Below are 14,431 nucleotides of genomic sequence, written 5' to 3' on the forward strand. Positions count from 1 at the left end.
GTTGCCGTGGTGACGGCTCCGGCTAATTGGCCGGCGGAGCGGGCCCGAGGCAGAGGCAGCTGCTCCGGGCGGGAGGGACAAGGACGTCGCCTCTCCCGGGCACGGGGTGCCGAGGCCTGGGGGGCGGGGGGCGGGGGGCGGGCGCCTTCGATCGTTTCCGGCCTTTGCCTTGGGGTCTGCGAGTTGGGAACCCCAACACCTGGAGGAAACTTCGCAAGAATCCTTGCGAAGGAAGGGAATAATTTCCGAGCATCCTTTTTTTGGGGGGTGGGGGGCTGCTTGGGACCTTTCCCTTCAATACAAGGCGGGGAAGTGGCGACAGGTCAGCGCCAAGGTCGTGCAGTCAGACCCGGTGAGCTGCCTGCTTTCTGGGGCTGGCTCCTCTCTCTGCCTAGCAGAGAAGCCTACAGGTTCCCCCCTTTAGGGTGCATCTGGACTCCCTTCTCTTACCCTCGGCTACAGCCCGCCAGGGCGGGGGTGCTGGTCTCCTAGCTCCCCACTGACTCATATCCTGTCCTCGGACTTTTCAGCCTGGCAGGAACTCTGTGGTCTGTCACCGGTGGTGGTCTCTCCATCCCTCACCTGGCTTAGACTGGCTCCCTTGGCCTCTATGGAATGTCTAGGTCCTCAAGTTCAGTGAAGGTCACGTCGCTGAGCTGTACGCTTACTGCGTGCTGAATGTTGTCGTGGGGCTATTGGATAGTCACTCAACAAACACTTGAGTGACTACCTACTCTGTGTGGGCGCTGGGGATACAGTTGTGAAAACAGCAGTCTGCCCCTCAGGATGCACAACCCAGTGAGAAATGCCCGACATTAGAACCCGCCTCTGTGGTTTTTTAATAACCACCTTTAGGACAGAGATGAGTGACTTGCCCAAGGTCACACAGCTGCTTAGGGGGTGTGGTGGGATCTAAAAGAGAGAGGATGGTGGGGATCAGTGGGGGATTTGTTAAGCTAAAATGAGACTGGCTCTGTGATACTGACTTTCCTTCTAGCACAAGGTATGAAACTTTTTCTATAAAGGTCCAGATAGTAAATTTATTTTCTTGGAGGGCTACGCGGTCTGTGTCACAAATAGTCAACTCTGACTGTGATGTCAAACAGCCATAGACAATAGTAAATGCATGGGCGTGGCTGTGTTCCAAGAAAACCATTTGTGGATACTGAAATTTGAATATCATCAACTTTGTACTAGTCGGGAAGTATTCATTTTCTTTTTTTTCCAACCATTTAAAAAGGTACAAACCATCCTTAACTGGAGGACCATACAAAAACAGGTTGTGGGCTGGATTTAGCCTTGCAAGTCATAGCTTGACAACCCCTGTTCTAGAAGATCTGAATTCCCCTTGGTGTTTTTGGCTTAAATCAGTGATCCTCCATCCAAATACCTGAACCCGGTGGACCCAATGTAAGGAAAGACTTAGCATGCTGGAAACATAAAAACATCTTCCCTCCCCTTTTTCTCTTGGTTTCTCTTTGCTCCCTGACATTCATCTTATACCTGGGGTTTGAGACAGCTGGATGATTGGGCCCTGTGGTGGTAGCCTTGTCTCTGTTCTCATGGTTTTATGAACGGTGTCTTTTGATCACCACACACCCAGGAAATGCTTTCCTCTCAGAAAAGAATGGGCATGGACTGTAGTCTAAGGAAAAAGCCACACTTTATCCTTGCACTTTATTGTGCTTACAAAAAAGTCCTCAAGCACTTTCTCACATGTAAGTGCAGGCGGGCATAGCTTTTTGCTCCTTTTTCACGGCTGTATTGGCCAGGACAGTCTCTGGTGCCTAATAGGTTCCAGCTGGTCTTGACAAACCACCTCGTTCTCATAAAACCACGGAAAGAGTGCAGATATTCTGCGGCTGGGCAGCACAGGCAAGAATTTTCATAGAGTCCTAGCTTAGCCCTTCCACTAAAGAAAAGAGGTAACTGAGGTTCAGAGTAGCCCCCTGACCTACCCAAGTCACAGGACTGGATGGTGGTGAAGCCAGCACCAACACTTACCCACTCAGCTCTGCGTGACCCCCAAGCATCTTCGGGTCTTGCTCTGTGTGTGGTTCGACTTTTGCATTTGGAAGAGTTTGTGATTAATGCCTGACACTTTCTTTCCTAAGCTGCAACCATTCCCTTATCATCACTTCAAGGATTTTGAATTTTTCATGAGCCGTGTACCACTTGTACTGTATTTACTTAATACTTTTTCCTATAAATGGACTATTTTTTTTCTTTACTTAAAATCATATGAAAAGGAAACTTTATGTCACTACGATAGTAGAAAACCATGGTCACTTGATATAAGCAGAAGGCAGCTGGAAAGATAAACACAATGATAATAATGTCACATAATTACTTATGTCCAAGGCTCTGAGCTAGGGTCTGTTCTCTGTTTAAGAAGAAGGGATGGTGGTGGGGTGAGATGTGCAAGTGTCAGAAACACGTTAACATACAGTGGTACCAAACTGAGACCTTCATTTTGAGAGAGAACTGAAAAGGAGGATAACTTTCTTCATCTTGATTGAGTGTTCTGAGTTTGAGTTCATCTCCGGAATATATCCCAGGCTGAGATGCAGGTGGACTCCTGATCTCCGGGGTTTACATGGCCCATCCATTCCTAAACCACTGTGACTCTTCCCTGGAAGAGGGGGAGGGAGTCTGTGTGCCTTGGGAACCTGTGAGGAGTCCTGGTGGGGGGCGGGGCTACCTCCCTTTTCAGCCCCTCCCTCCCAGGACCAGATTATGGCTTCCTCTTCTGCTCCCTGTGTTTGTGGGTGGTCATATGAAACTCCCCACCATCACCATTGGAGCAGAATTATAAGGTAGGGCCTCTGGGAGGGTGGGGGAAGCCAAGTCACATCCACTCTGTGCCAGTCTGCATGTTTAGCTAATCATGTCCTTTTGGGTTGGCTTCATGGCTATTTCTGTATAGGAAGGTTTGCTCTTCTGAAGTGTGGCTGCATTGGATAGCATGACTATCTATCCACCCGCTCTGATTCATAACAGCATACGGTGCAAATCAAATCGAAATGCTAAAGTTTCCCATTTATTCGGTGTTGGTTAGCCAGGAGGCTACCAGCAGCCCCGCAGATAGCAGTACGTTGTTAGGGAGTCAGCTCCCTTCCCAGGATGGTAAGTGGAAAGATGCAGGGCTTTTTTTTTTTTTTTTCCTTTCTTTCTTTCTTTCTTTTTTCTTTTCTGAGTTGCTGGAATATTGCTAAACTGGTCTTGTCTCTCTTTTTGTAATCCTCTCACCCCCGACGCCCCTTGGCTTCTTCGTGGATCTCTAAAAGGGCAGTTGGAACCTTTAAACGAGGTGGGTTAATTCGATGATTCATTTAGTCTTGTTTCTGATCAAGAGGTGCTTGCCTTTCATTTTGGAGTTTGATGTGGGGCTGTGGGGATGTTCAATGTTAAACGATAACTGGATGTTGAGAATGGCACAGTTTTGATGCCTTTCTATGGCAGGGAGGGAGAGCCCGATGGAGAGATGCTCGCAGACAGGATAGATTTCCCTCCCCGGCCCCCTCCTTACTCCGTTTGGTTACCTCTGTTTACTTTCATGTAACTGAGGTGATTTTTTTTTTTAAAAAAAACCTTTTTGCTTTGCTTTCAAGAAGACAGTAATATTCATTGTGTTTCGAGAACATACTGTATAGCCCTCATGATGTTGTATAAACCACCCACCTGTCGAGAAAGACGTTCACATAAACCACCCAAGAAAATACCTGCAAATGTTTTGCTCACTATTAATGGCTCCAGCGAGTTGGTGTTTGCCATCTTTATGCCTGCAGTTGGTAAATAGAAACGGAAAACATTTTGTTCTAAGTGTTCAGCAGCAGAGACAGACCTCCCGAATGTCCTTATTTCTCAGCAGGGATCGGCTGCTTGTAATTTCGAGTGTTTTTCCTTCTCCTCCTCTCCACCCCTCCCATCCCCCACCCACTCCCCCTCTCCACTGCCCACCTCCCCCCGATGGCCTCAGGGTTTTCTTTCTAGAATCTCCGATCTGCTACTGTGCAGATGGACTTGCAGGCACTGCTGTCAGAAGTGCTATGAGTCCAGCTGTTGCCAGTCGAGTGAGGATGAAGTTGAAATTCTGGGACCTTTCCCTGCCCAGACTCCTCCCTGGCTGTAAGTAAAACTGCTCTGAACTTCCTCGAAGGCAATCTCAGGAGGTTTCTTTTCTCAGTTTGTGAGATGGGGTGAGGGCAGGAGGGTTTGAGGTATGATCGAGGGAAAGGCTGAGTGGCTGTGGACCTCTTTGCTGCCCATGGGGACCTGCTCTGTGCCTCTCTCATTTTGTTTGGCAAGCTGCTGAAACCAGCTGGTGGCGGGGCTCAAGTTTAGCTAGTTTCACATCGGCTCTTCTGAGATGTGAACTGTACACTGCTAAGCGTGTGGGCACTATTAATCATGTTGAGTGTCATTCCAAGTCAGAAAAGAGATCTGTGAGCATCTGTATTCTTCAAGGGATGTCGAAATTCTAAAGCTTTCCGTCCAAGTCAGTATGACGAACTGTCCTAGCATCTGACCCAGTGCATGGCACACAGTCGATGCTCAGTAGAAACTGCTGCAGGAGTGGTAGACCAAACGGACAAACAAGTGCCTTTTTGCTGGTCTGAACAAGAGCTTCGGAAACAGGGAAGCAGAAGAGCACCTCCAAGCTCCATCCTGTCCTCCAACGCTGTTTATGTTCTCTCTGGCATCTTTCATTTTATTTCCAATTCGTGCTCCTCCCGCGCCTGCATACAACATCTCCATCTGCCAGTCGCTCAGATATTTTGGGAATGCAGTTTTGAAGCCTCTCAGCCACGTGTCCAGTCCACCTCTCCGTGGCTGAGAGAGGCACATGGCTAGAGAGTCTGGGTTGAGTCTAGAAAAGGCCAGCGCTGAGAAGGTCCTGACCATCATCAAGTACAGCTTCTCCTGACACAGAGTGGGAGGCCCAGAGAGGGCAAGAGGCAGTGCAAAGGCCCACAGCCAGAGCCTCAATGCTGGTCCAGCTAAATCTTTGCTCTGAGGTTCTGGAAGTCCACGATGTCCCCTCTTTCCCTCCAAGTTGGAGGTCATGCCTCAATCTTCTCATTTGCCCTTCTTAGAGACAAGCATCAGATATTTCCATAGCAAAATGCCTCTATGTCAATCTCCGTGCATTCAGATCCTGTTTCTCCTACCTTTTTTCTAGTTCTGTGACCTTGGGCAAGTTGTTAGATCTCTGTGCCTTGACTTCACATCTATAAATGGGGATGATCAAAATAATAGTATTTATCTCATATGGTTATTGTGGTGACCGCACAAATTAGTACACAGAAAAACACTTAAGAATGGTTGACACCTGGTTGGCAGTCATAAATGTAAGTCATAAATGTAAGTCATAAATGTAAACCATCTCATCCTGTTTAGTTTCAGGTTGTTTGTTTTTTTTTTTTTAAGATTTTATTTATTCATGAGAGACACACACACACAGAGAGAGAGAGAGAGAGAGAGAGAGGCAGAGACACAGGCAGAGGGAGATGCAGGTTCCATGCAGGGAGCCTGATGTGGGACTCGATCCTGGGTCTCCAGGATCACGCCCTGGACTGAAGGTGGCGCTAAACCACTGAGCCACCCGGGCTGCCCTGGTCTCAGTTTCCACATCTGTGAAGTGAGAACAAGAATAGAACCTATTTTATAGGGTTGTGATTAAGAGCAATGAGATGTGCACATAACATACTTTATAGAGTAGTATTTATTCATTTCTGAATTTGTACGTATTGATAGAGATGCTTTAAACGGTGTAAAGATAGTGTTAAGAAATGCTTTCGTTACTCATGGGTTGTAGCCTGAATCCTGCAGATATGTGTAGAGTGAGATGTGTGGTGAAACCAATTCGTTGATCAGGAGATCATTCCCTCACTGCCTGGATAGCTCAGTCCCTTCAGTGTCTGCCCTCGGCTCAGGTTGAGATCCTGGGGTCCTGGGATCAGGCTCCCTGCTCTGTGTGGAGCCTGCTTCTCCCTCTCTTTCCTGCTTGTGCTCTCTCGCTATGTCTCTCTCTCGCTCTCTTTCAAATAAATAAAATCTTTAAAAAAAGAGAGAGAGATCGTTCCCATTTTCTAGAGCCCTGTGTGGCAGGGATTGGCTCAGCCCACCTGGTATCTTGAAAGCCATGCTCAGAAGAATGCCAGCTCTGTGAGGGCAGGGTTTTTATCTGTGTCGTTCACTCCAAAAAATTATTTATTGACCAACTGGCTGACCTGCAAGCAGAAATTGAATCTTCAAAGTGCCAGTCATCTGGTTGGAAACTTAATCTCAGTTTCTTTGGCAATTATTTCTTGACTGCTCTTTGTGCTAAGCATTGCAGGATGCAGAGATTAGTTAGAGTCCTATTACTGTGCTCAGGAGATTTTAAATATCATATAGCAGATAAGGCAGGTACATAGGTCTAGCTAGAGTTGTGCATTCACATCCTGTACTCCAATATGATAGTTCTGCATAGAGTCTCATTTTGGAAAAAATCCAAGGATAGTGGCTTCAGGCATAGCTGGATCCAGGGGTTCAAATGTTGTCATGGGCATGCATTTATGCTCTCTCTCTCTCTCTCTCTCTGTTTCTTCAGTATTGGTCTCATTCTTCTTTTGAGGTGGGGAGGGGCAGGGAGAGTGGGAGAAGAATCTTAAGCAGCAATGTGGGGCTCAATCTCACAACCCTGAGATCATGACCTGAGCCAAAATCAAGAATTGGATGCTTAAGTGACTGAGCCATCCAGGCACCCCTATATTGGCCTCATTCTTTTTTTTTTTTTTTTTAAGACTCTATATATTTGAGAGAGAGAGAATATGAGAGGGGGAGGGTCAGAGGGAGAAGCAGACTCCCTGCTGAGTGGGGACCACCCCCCTCCCCCGATGTGGGGCTGAGCCAAAGGCAGATGCTTAACTGACTGAGCCACCCAGGTGCCCCATGCCAGTCTTTGTAATAGACAATTTGGGTGCTGTAACCAGAGAGGAGGGACTGGACCCAGAATGGGCAAACTCTACAACATTTAGGAAGAGTTGGGGGAATCATGGGAAATGAGCCTGCAAGCTCAGGTCATGTAGGGTCTTGAATGCCAAATTTTAAGGACTTTGAATTAGCTTCTGAACCAGTGGAGAATCCTGATGGACACTGAAAATCACAGTCAGGTACTGTTTGCCCTCAATACCCAAATGTTGAGTGTTACAGATGCATGCCCAGGTCCTGGCACTGAGCCGGAGGACGGTTGTACTCTGGCTGTGGACCCATTGTGCAAGCGGAGGACTCTTTCTGGGGGCAAGGGGTTGGGAACCTCTGGCAAGACACTTTGGTCTTGCCACAAGCAGAAAAGAGGGCTGGAACCTTCCCAGTAGGGCCAACACACCACACAATTCTGGAAGACTCCATTGACCTCATGGTCATTATGAATGATACCACCTAGAACTTTGCAGTCTAGAGCCTGAACAACGGTACACGACTCTCCATACTTCTTAAGATGAATTTCTTGAATCCCAGGTAGCAACTTAGTATATTTTTGGCACTCAACATAATGCAAAATGTTAAGAAAAATCTGTAAAGGGGAGGCGGGTTAAATCATTCAAAAAGTGAATTTACAGCTTGTGCTTTCCCCAGATTTATTTACCAAGTGGGCATTGCATGTTATCAAACAGTCAGGGAGTAGAAATGTCAAGTGTGCAGGCTCTGCAGTGCTGTTCCTACTGTGACATTTGAGCTAAGAACCACAGGACATGCCTCTCTGTGGGGCGGCATGTGGCAAATGAGCTAGTCCTTTATGTGTGGGGTATTTGGGGGGACACCACCATTAATTGTTACATATTATCCTGTCATCTGGGTACCCCAGCTTTTTTTTGGCTGGGCTGGGCCAGTGAAGGTCAGGAAAACTATATACAATCCGACTGGCTCCTTTTGGAGCGATGCCAGAAAGACCCTCCTTGAAGGGTGAACTAAAGTCAGGTCACTTCTTTGTTTATCAGGCATGTGTCGACCTACTAGATGCATAGCTCTGATGGGTCTCACCAGGGATGCCCAGCTCAGTAGTTTAGAGCATGTAGTTCAAATTTGGTATTGCTGGACTTCACTGGGAGTTTAACAGTGGTGCAAAATAATGACCCACCCCATTCCCCACCCCACCAGCCTTCCATTCCCCAGTCTGGAAGGGGGGTGAGGTTATTAATAACAAGTAAACTCAGGGGTGCCTGGGTGGCTCAGTTAGTTAAGTGTATGCCTTCAGCTCAGGTCGTGATCTCAGGATCCTGGGATTAAGCACTGCATCAGGCTCCCTGAGGAGTGGGAAGTCTACTTCTTTCTCCCCCTCTGCCCCAATTTCCTGCTCTCCCTCTCTTTCTCTCTCTCTCTCATGTGCTCTCTCTCTGGGGAGAGAATAAATAAATAAAATATTTCAAACAAAAAAGGATAGTGCCTGGCACATACATGGTGCTAAGCAGCTGGTACCTTTGATCAAGATAAGAACAGATCGCCCCATTAAGAAGGGGCTGCTGTGGAGGGTGGTAAGATATGCACTCAGATCACCTTGAGATAAGATAAATCAGATAAGAATCACAAGAAGGGTGTATCCATTCATTGATTTACTGAGAAAATAAACGTGGAAGATGCTGTGCTAGGGTGAGGTTAGCCTTGCTGGTGGGTAGGAGATGTTGGTCTGCCCCCATGAAGCAAGGATTTAGTGTCAGATGCAGAAGATAAGCTACCACTAAAGGTAGTAGTTATGTGTGTTGCTGAAGAGGTAAAGAAGGGCTGATGGGGGGAAGAGGTGATGGGGACAGGACAGAGCTTCTGAAGAGGTGCTGTTGAAGCTGAAACCTGACTGATGAGGAGGAACCAAACAGGAGATGGAGACTGGAAGAGCGTTCCAGGCAGAGGGAACAGCATGGCTTGGCTCGGTGTGTTGGAGGAAGGGCTGGGAAGCCTGGTGGGTGCAGAGGAGGCAGGAGTGGTTCAGACGACTGAGAAGATTCAACTGAAGCTTCTGGGGGGCAACAGCGCTTATGCTGAGCCTTGAAGATCGGATGGGACTTTACAGGTGGAGGTGGCTGCTGCACTGACGTATGGCAGGTGGGTAACAGGCATGCAGGCGGAGGTGCCTGAGGTGGTTCTACTACCTTGGGAAGATGCTGCAGCTTTTGTTTAAGGGAGAGCCAAGGATGAACGATACAGTATGATTGCATTTCTGTGCCTTCCCCTGCCCTCCCCCTCCCCCCATTTTATCTGCTACAGACCAAGAGCAGACTGGGTATTCCCCTGCCCTCTGCCCCCCCATAACATGCCCTGTCTTGTCCTACCTGTGACCCTTATATTGCTTTGGAAGAATATTAGATAGGTCTCATTTCATGCATAGGCTGCATCTATCTAAAGACCTCCTAGAATTGGAAACTTGCATTTTTCAAGACTAGCTTCTGCACAGGCTTAAATGTCAAGTTTGGGGGAGAGGGGAATGCAGTCTCAGAAGGTATCAGTCTATAGCCACGACAGCTTAGGGGCATGTCAATAGCAGCATCCATCTCCCGGTACTACTCCGCTTTTTTGCCCTCCTCTCTCCACCCCCCAGCATCCTTACCTAGCATTATGGGGATTGGGGAATCTTAAAGATTGTAATAAATACCAGCTAGAATGTGTTGAACACATACCTACTACATATCAAGAACTATTCTAATAAGCATTTCATATGTGTTAACTCATTCAGTGTTGAGAGCAACCATATAAGGTGGGTACTAGTATTATTCCCATTTTACAGATGGGTAGATGGAGGCACAGAGAGAAGGGCCTTGCCCAAGGTCACCCAGCCAGGGTTCAGGCCAAGAGGTTGTGCTCTTAATTACTACCCTGTATCTCCCCATCCCTTACCCAGTGCTTTTTCTTCTTTTAGTATCTTTCATCCTCATGGGGAGCACATTGAATCATGGCTGCTACTCATTTTTAGCTGTTTCTTCACATGGAACTATTGGTCTCTTCATTGATTCTCAGGGCCGTTTTGTGGCTATAGCCCTGCCACACAAAGAACTCTTGAGTGACACTGCTATACGATACGTTTAAAACATGTTAAAGTGTAGACACAGTGAGGGTTGAAACAGCAGAGCACTTCTCACCAAAAGCCACTTGCCCAATTTCAAATGGGTATGAACACCTCCTTGGTTCCTTCCCAGACTGAAGATCTTGGTCTGGGCTTGGCGTAGCCAAAGTGGCGCCCCCACGTGGCTATAGCCTGCATAAGCCTTCCCACAGTCTTAGCTTGGAATTATGCACATTCTTGACAGATTGTTCTAAATTGGAAAGCATTTATTCATATCATTTCACATTTTGTGCAAAAAGTCACTCGTTATTAAGAGTTTAGGGCTGCCATGCTGATTCAGGTTTGTATTACCCCAAGTTGTCTAAACTGGATCTGAGAGCTATTTCTTTGTGGGTCTGCCCTCCAAGGGATGGAGATGCCAGTCCCTGGCGATTTTTTGACAACCATTGATACCTCTTTCCTTCCTATAGGATGGCCAGCCGGAGCAGTGACAAGGACGGGGACTCTGTCCACACAGCCACTGAAGTCCCTCTGACCCCACGGACCAACTCCCCAGATCGAAGATGCTCATCCTCAGACACATCTAAGTCTACGTACAGCCTGACCCGGAGGATTTCAAGTAAGCGTTTATGCTGTGACTGTCTAGGGGTCATGGCTCATGCAATCCTGTGTTGTTGCACCTCCATTCAGGCCCATGAATTAAAATCCCATTAGCGGGGGCCCCAGGACAAAAGAAGAGATCTGGCTTTCCCAGATTCTCAGCAGCATCCCCAAGGAAAGATGTGAGGGGAGGGGTTGTCTGAGGAGGGGGCAGGGTGAGGTGACAGTCCGGAAGACAAGAGGATGGAGAAATAATCACAATGTGATAGGAGTGCATTACACCTGATTTCTGCTGAGTTCAATCAGAAGCGATTATTTTGATTGATTTTTCTTTTTACTAATCACGAGTTTCATGGAATTGGGTCAACTGATTGACATGGCCAGCATATATATCATATCAGACCCCAAAAGGTGTGTGTTATTGTGTCATACAGGAGAACTTGCAAATTCAGGTCACTTCAGGGGCTGGGTGTGTTATGTTGGGGGATGAGTTGCAGAGGGTTAGACAGAGCTGAATGTCGTTCTGATGCAGTGACAAGTGGCAGCTGACTCGGCCTCAGTTACCAGGGCAGGGTGGGGACTTGGGGAGCTGATGCCCCAGTCACGGGGGGCAGCGGCTACTCAACTCTCGCTGCAGGAGAGAGAGAAAGAGACTGTGGGCTCAGTACTGCCTGCCCTTTCTTTTTAAAAAGAGTTTATTTATTTATTCATGAGAGACACAGAGAGAGAGAGAGGCAGAGACATAGGCAGAGGGAGAAGCAGGCTCCCTTTGGGGAGTCTGACGCAGGACTTGATCCCAGGACCCTGGGATCACGACCTGAGCCAAAGGCAGACACTCAACCACTGAGCCACCCAGGTGTCCCCTGCCTGTCCTTTCTAAAGAGAAACTGGCAATCTGGTTTTTATATAAAACTTTCTTAGCTTTAAACCCAAACAAAGCAGATTTCTGGGTCAAACTGGGTCCACAGGCCACCCAGTTTGTCCACTCTGATGTACAGCGTCTGTGTTTGACCCAATGGCATGATTTGGCTGGGGAGGAAAAATGAGGATGAAACCAAAGAGTCCCAGCCTCCTCTTACATCCCGAAAGTATCTCTGCAGTCATTTCAGCTGTCTGCTATTCACTTAACAGAGGAGAAAAGCTTAAAATTCATGATGTAGATCCACTAAGGTGGAAATATTGGTGTCTGATCTTTCCTGGGGGCAAATGTGGGGGGAAGGGGAAATAGAGAAAGTTCAAGGGCTTGATAGAGTGAAGCAGCAGACATGTGAGGCTTCTCTAGACCTCAGTCTTTCTGTCTGTAAAATGAGAGGCCTGTTCTTGTCCTGCTGTGTCCAGTACAGTGGCCACTAGCCACATGTTGCTGGCGAGCATTTAAATGGGGCTGAGCCCAATCGAGACACGCCTCATGTGCGCTATACTCATGATTTTGAAGCCAGGAACTGAAAGAAAATTTAAACCGTCTATCACTAAAATGTTTTAATTTTGATTATATGTTGAAAATGTTAAAAAATTTCACCTGTTACTTTGCACCTTTAAAAAACGGGGATCCTGGAAGATTTTATGTTCCCTACGTGGTTTGTATTTCTGAAACCCATGATGTTTCACCAGTCTAGATGAGTCCCAGGTCGCATGCCCAGCTCTAGACACAGATGATTTTCATTTAGTCCATAGTTATCAGAATACCAACCATGCACCAGACCAAAGTGTCATGATTTTAGTAGACACGACAGGTGTTCGGGCAATGTCATGAGAGAACAAATAGTATATAACCCTGCTTTAAATGAGGAATCTAATAGTCAAACTCCTAGGAGCAGAGAGTAAAGTGTGGTTGCCAGGGTGGGGGAACTGGGGAGGTGTTGGTTTCCACTATGCAAGATAAATAAGGTGTAGAGATCTACTGTACAGCACAGTGCATATGGTTAACAATATTTTATTACTTAAAATTTTACAGAGACTTGACCTTATATAAAGATTTTTATCACCAGAAAAATTAAATAAATAAAGCAGTAGAAAACTTTTGGAGATAATGGATATGTTGATAGATAGCACAGAGTGTGGTGATGGTTTCATGGATACATACTTACCTCCAAACTCATGCACAGCTTTTTGTATGCCATTTGTGCCTCAGTTAAATAGTTTTTTTTTTTCTTCAGTAAATAGTTAAAAAAAAAAAAATTCCGTGAGCTCACTGCTAGAATAGAGGAATGAGCAAAGATTCAAATGGTGGACTTGGAAGACATGAACTCTGCTGGTTGATGGGGAGGGGTGAGGTGCCCCACAAGTGGTGAAGTTCAAATATGATCGTTGACAAAGTATAATAGTTACCATTTAGTGACCTCTTACCATGTGCACGTTCTTACCATGTGCACGTTCTATGCCGAGCCCTTTCCATGCATTGGCTCTGTGAATCACCACAGTCTTTGAAGTAGGGGCTATTACTGACTCCATTTTACAGATGGGGAAACTGAGTCCCAGAAATTCTGGCCTCAGGGTCCACTCTCTGAAAGTGGAGGCAGTATAGGGTAATGGTTAGCGTCAAGACTTTGGAGCCAGACAGGCTGGGCTTGACTCCTGGTTCTTCCTCTCACTACTTTGGTCACTTTTGGAGAATTATTTAAGGTTTCTGTTTCGTCATCTGTCAAATAGGGATAGTCGTTATCTAAAAGCTTGTGAAGATGACTTGATATGTCAGTGCATTTAGAACAGTGCCTGGCCGTGATGGAGGTGATAATGCCACCAAGCTACCTCTCATAGAATAAATAAGAGGATCTCAGGGTGTGGAGAGCAGATGGCACAGAGCATCATGAAACAGAGTGAACAATGTGAGAATCTGAGAAATGGTGCTAATTTCACAAAGTGGCCCAGGTTCGGTCCCATACATGGCGGTCTTAATTATTATTTCTGGTGACTGTTTAGGTCTTGAATCCAGACGACCCAGCTCCCCACTTATTGATATTAAACCCATCGAGTTTGGCGTTCTCAGTGCCAAAAAGGAGCCCATCCAGCCCTCGGTGCTCAGACGGACCTATACCCCAGATGACTACTTCAGAAAGTTCGAGCCCCAGCTGTACTCCCTTGACTCCAACAGCGACGATGTGGACTTCCTAACAGACGAGGAGATCTTGTCCAAGTACCAGCTGGGCATGCTGCACTTCAGCACCCAATATGACCTGCTGCACAACCACCTGATGGTACGGGTGATCGAGGCCAGGGACCTGCCACCGCCCATCTCCCATGACGGATCGCGCCAGGACATGGCCCACTCGAACCCCTATGTCAAGATCTGTCTCCTGCCAGACCAGAAGAACTCTAAGCAGACGGGGGTCAAACGCAAGACCCAGAAGCCTGTGTTTGAGGAGCGTTACACCTTCGAGATCCCCTTCCTCGAAGCTCAGAGGAGGACCCTGCTGCTAACTGTGGTGGATTTTGATAAGTTTTCCCGCCATTGTGTCATTGGGAAGGTGTCCGTGCCTTTGTGCGAGGTTGACCTGGTGAAAGGCGGGCATTGGTGGAAGGCGCTGGTCCCCAGCTCTCAGGTAAGGGGTGGTTTGGCGGTGTCTCCTGCTGGGATCTTTGCAAAAAAAAAGATGATTATTTTTATTTTATTATTGAAATCGTCTTTGTATTTTAACAACTTTTCATTTTGAAATAATTTTCTACTTCCAAGAAGCTGCTGATGTAATATAGAGTGGTTGTGTTCTCTTCATCTAGCAACCCCAATGAGAAATCTTACACAAGCAGAGTGCCTTAGCAATACCAGCAAATTGGCATTGGCAATGAAGCTTCGGACCT

The 14,431-nt window shown here is 46.9% G+C and overlaps 1 protein-coding gene across 2 annotated transcripts in view; it reads left to right on the plus strand.

The window, feature by feature from the left end:
* Positions 1-14,431, plus strand: part of SYT17 (synaptotagmin 17) — a 75,124-nt gene that overhangs the window by 675 nt on the left and 60,018 nt on the right. The window contains exons 1-5 of one of the 2 annotated variants that reach the window (XM_041749213.1): positions 926-3,126; positions 3,288-3,310; positions 3,980-4,128; positions 10,507-10,655; positions 13,556-14,175. In XM_041749213.1, coding sequence (XP_041605147.1) covers positions 3,024-3,126; positions 3,288-3,310; positions 3,980-4,128; positions 10,507-10,655; positions 13,556-14,175 — 1,044 coding nt within the window. In that variant the 5' untranslated portion in view covers positions 926-3,023. Of the gene's footprint in view, positions 1-925; positions 3,127-3,287; positions 3,311-3,979; positions 4,129-10,506; positions 10,656-13,555; positions 14,176-14,431 lie in introns of those variants that run through there. The other variant, XM_041749214.1, reaches the window with a different exon arrangement.

Source organism: Vulpes lagopus, chromosome 3, assembly GCF_018345385.1.
Source record: "Vulpes lagopus strain Blue_001 chromosome 3, ASM1834538v1, whole genome shotgun sequence".
Classification (NCBI taxonomy): domain Eukaryota; kingdom Metazoa; phylum Chordata; class Mammalia; order Carnivora; family Canidae; genus Vulpes; species Vulpes lagopus.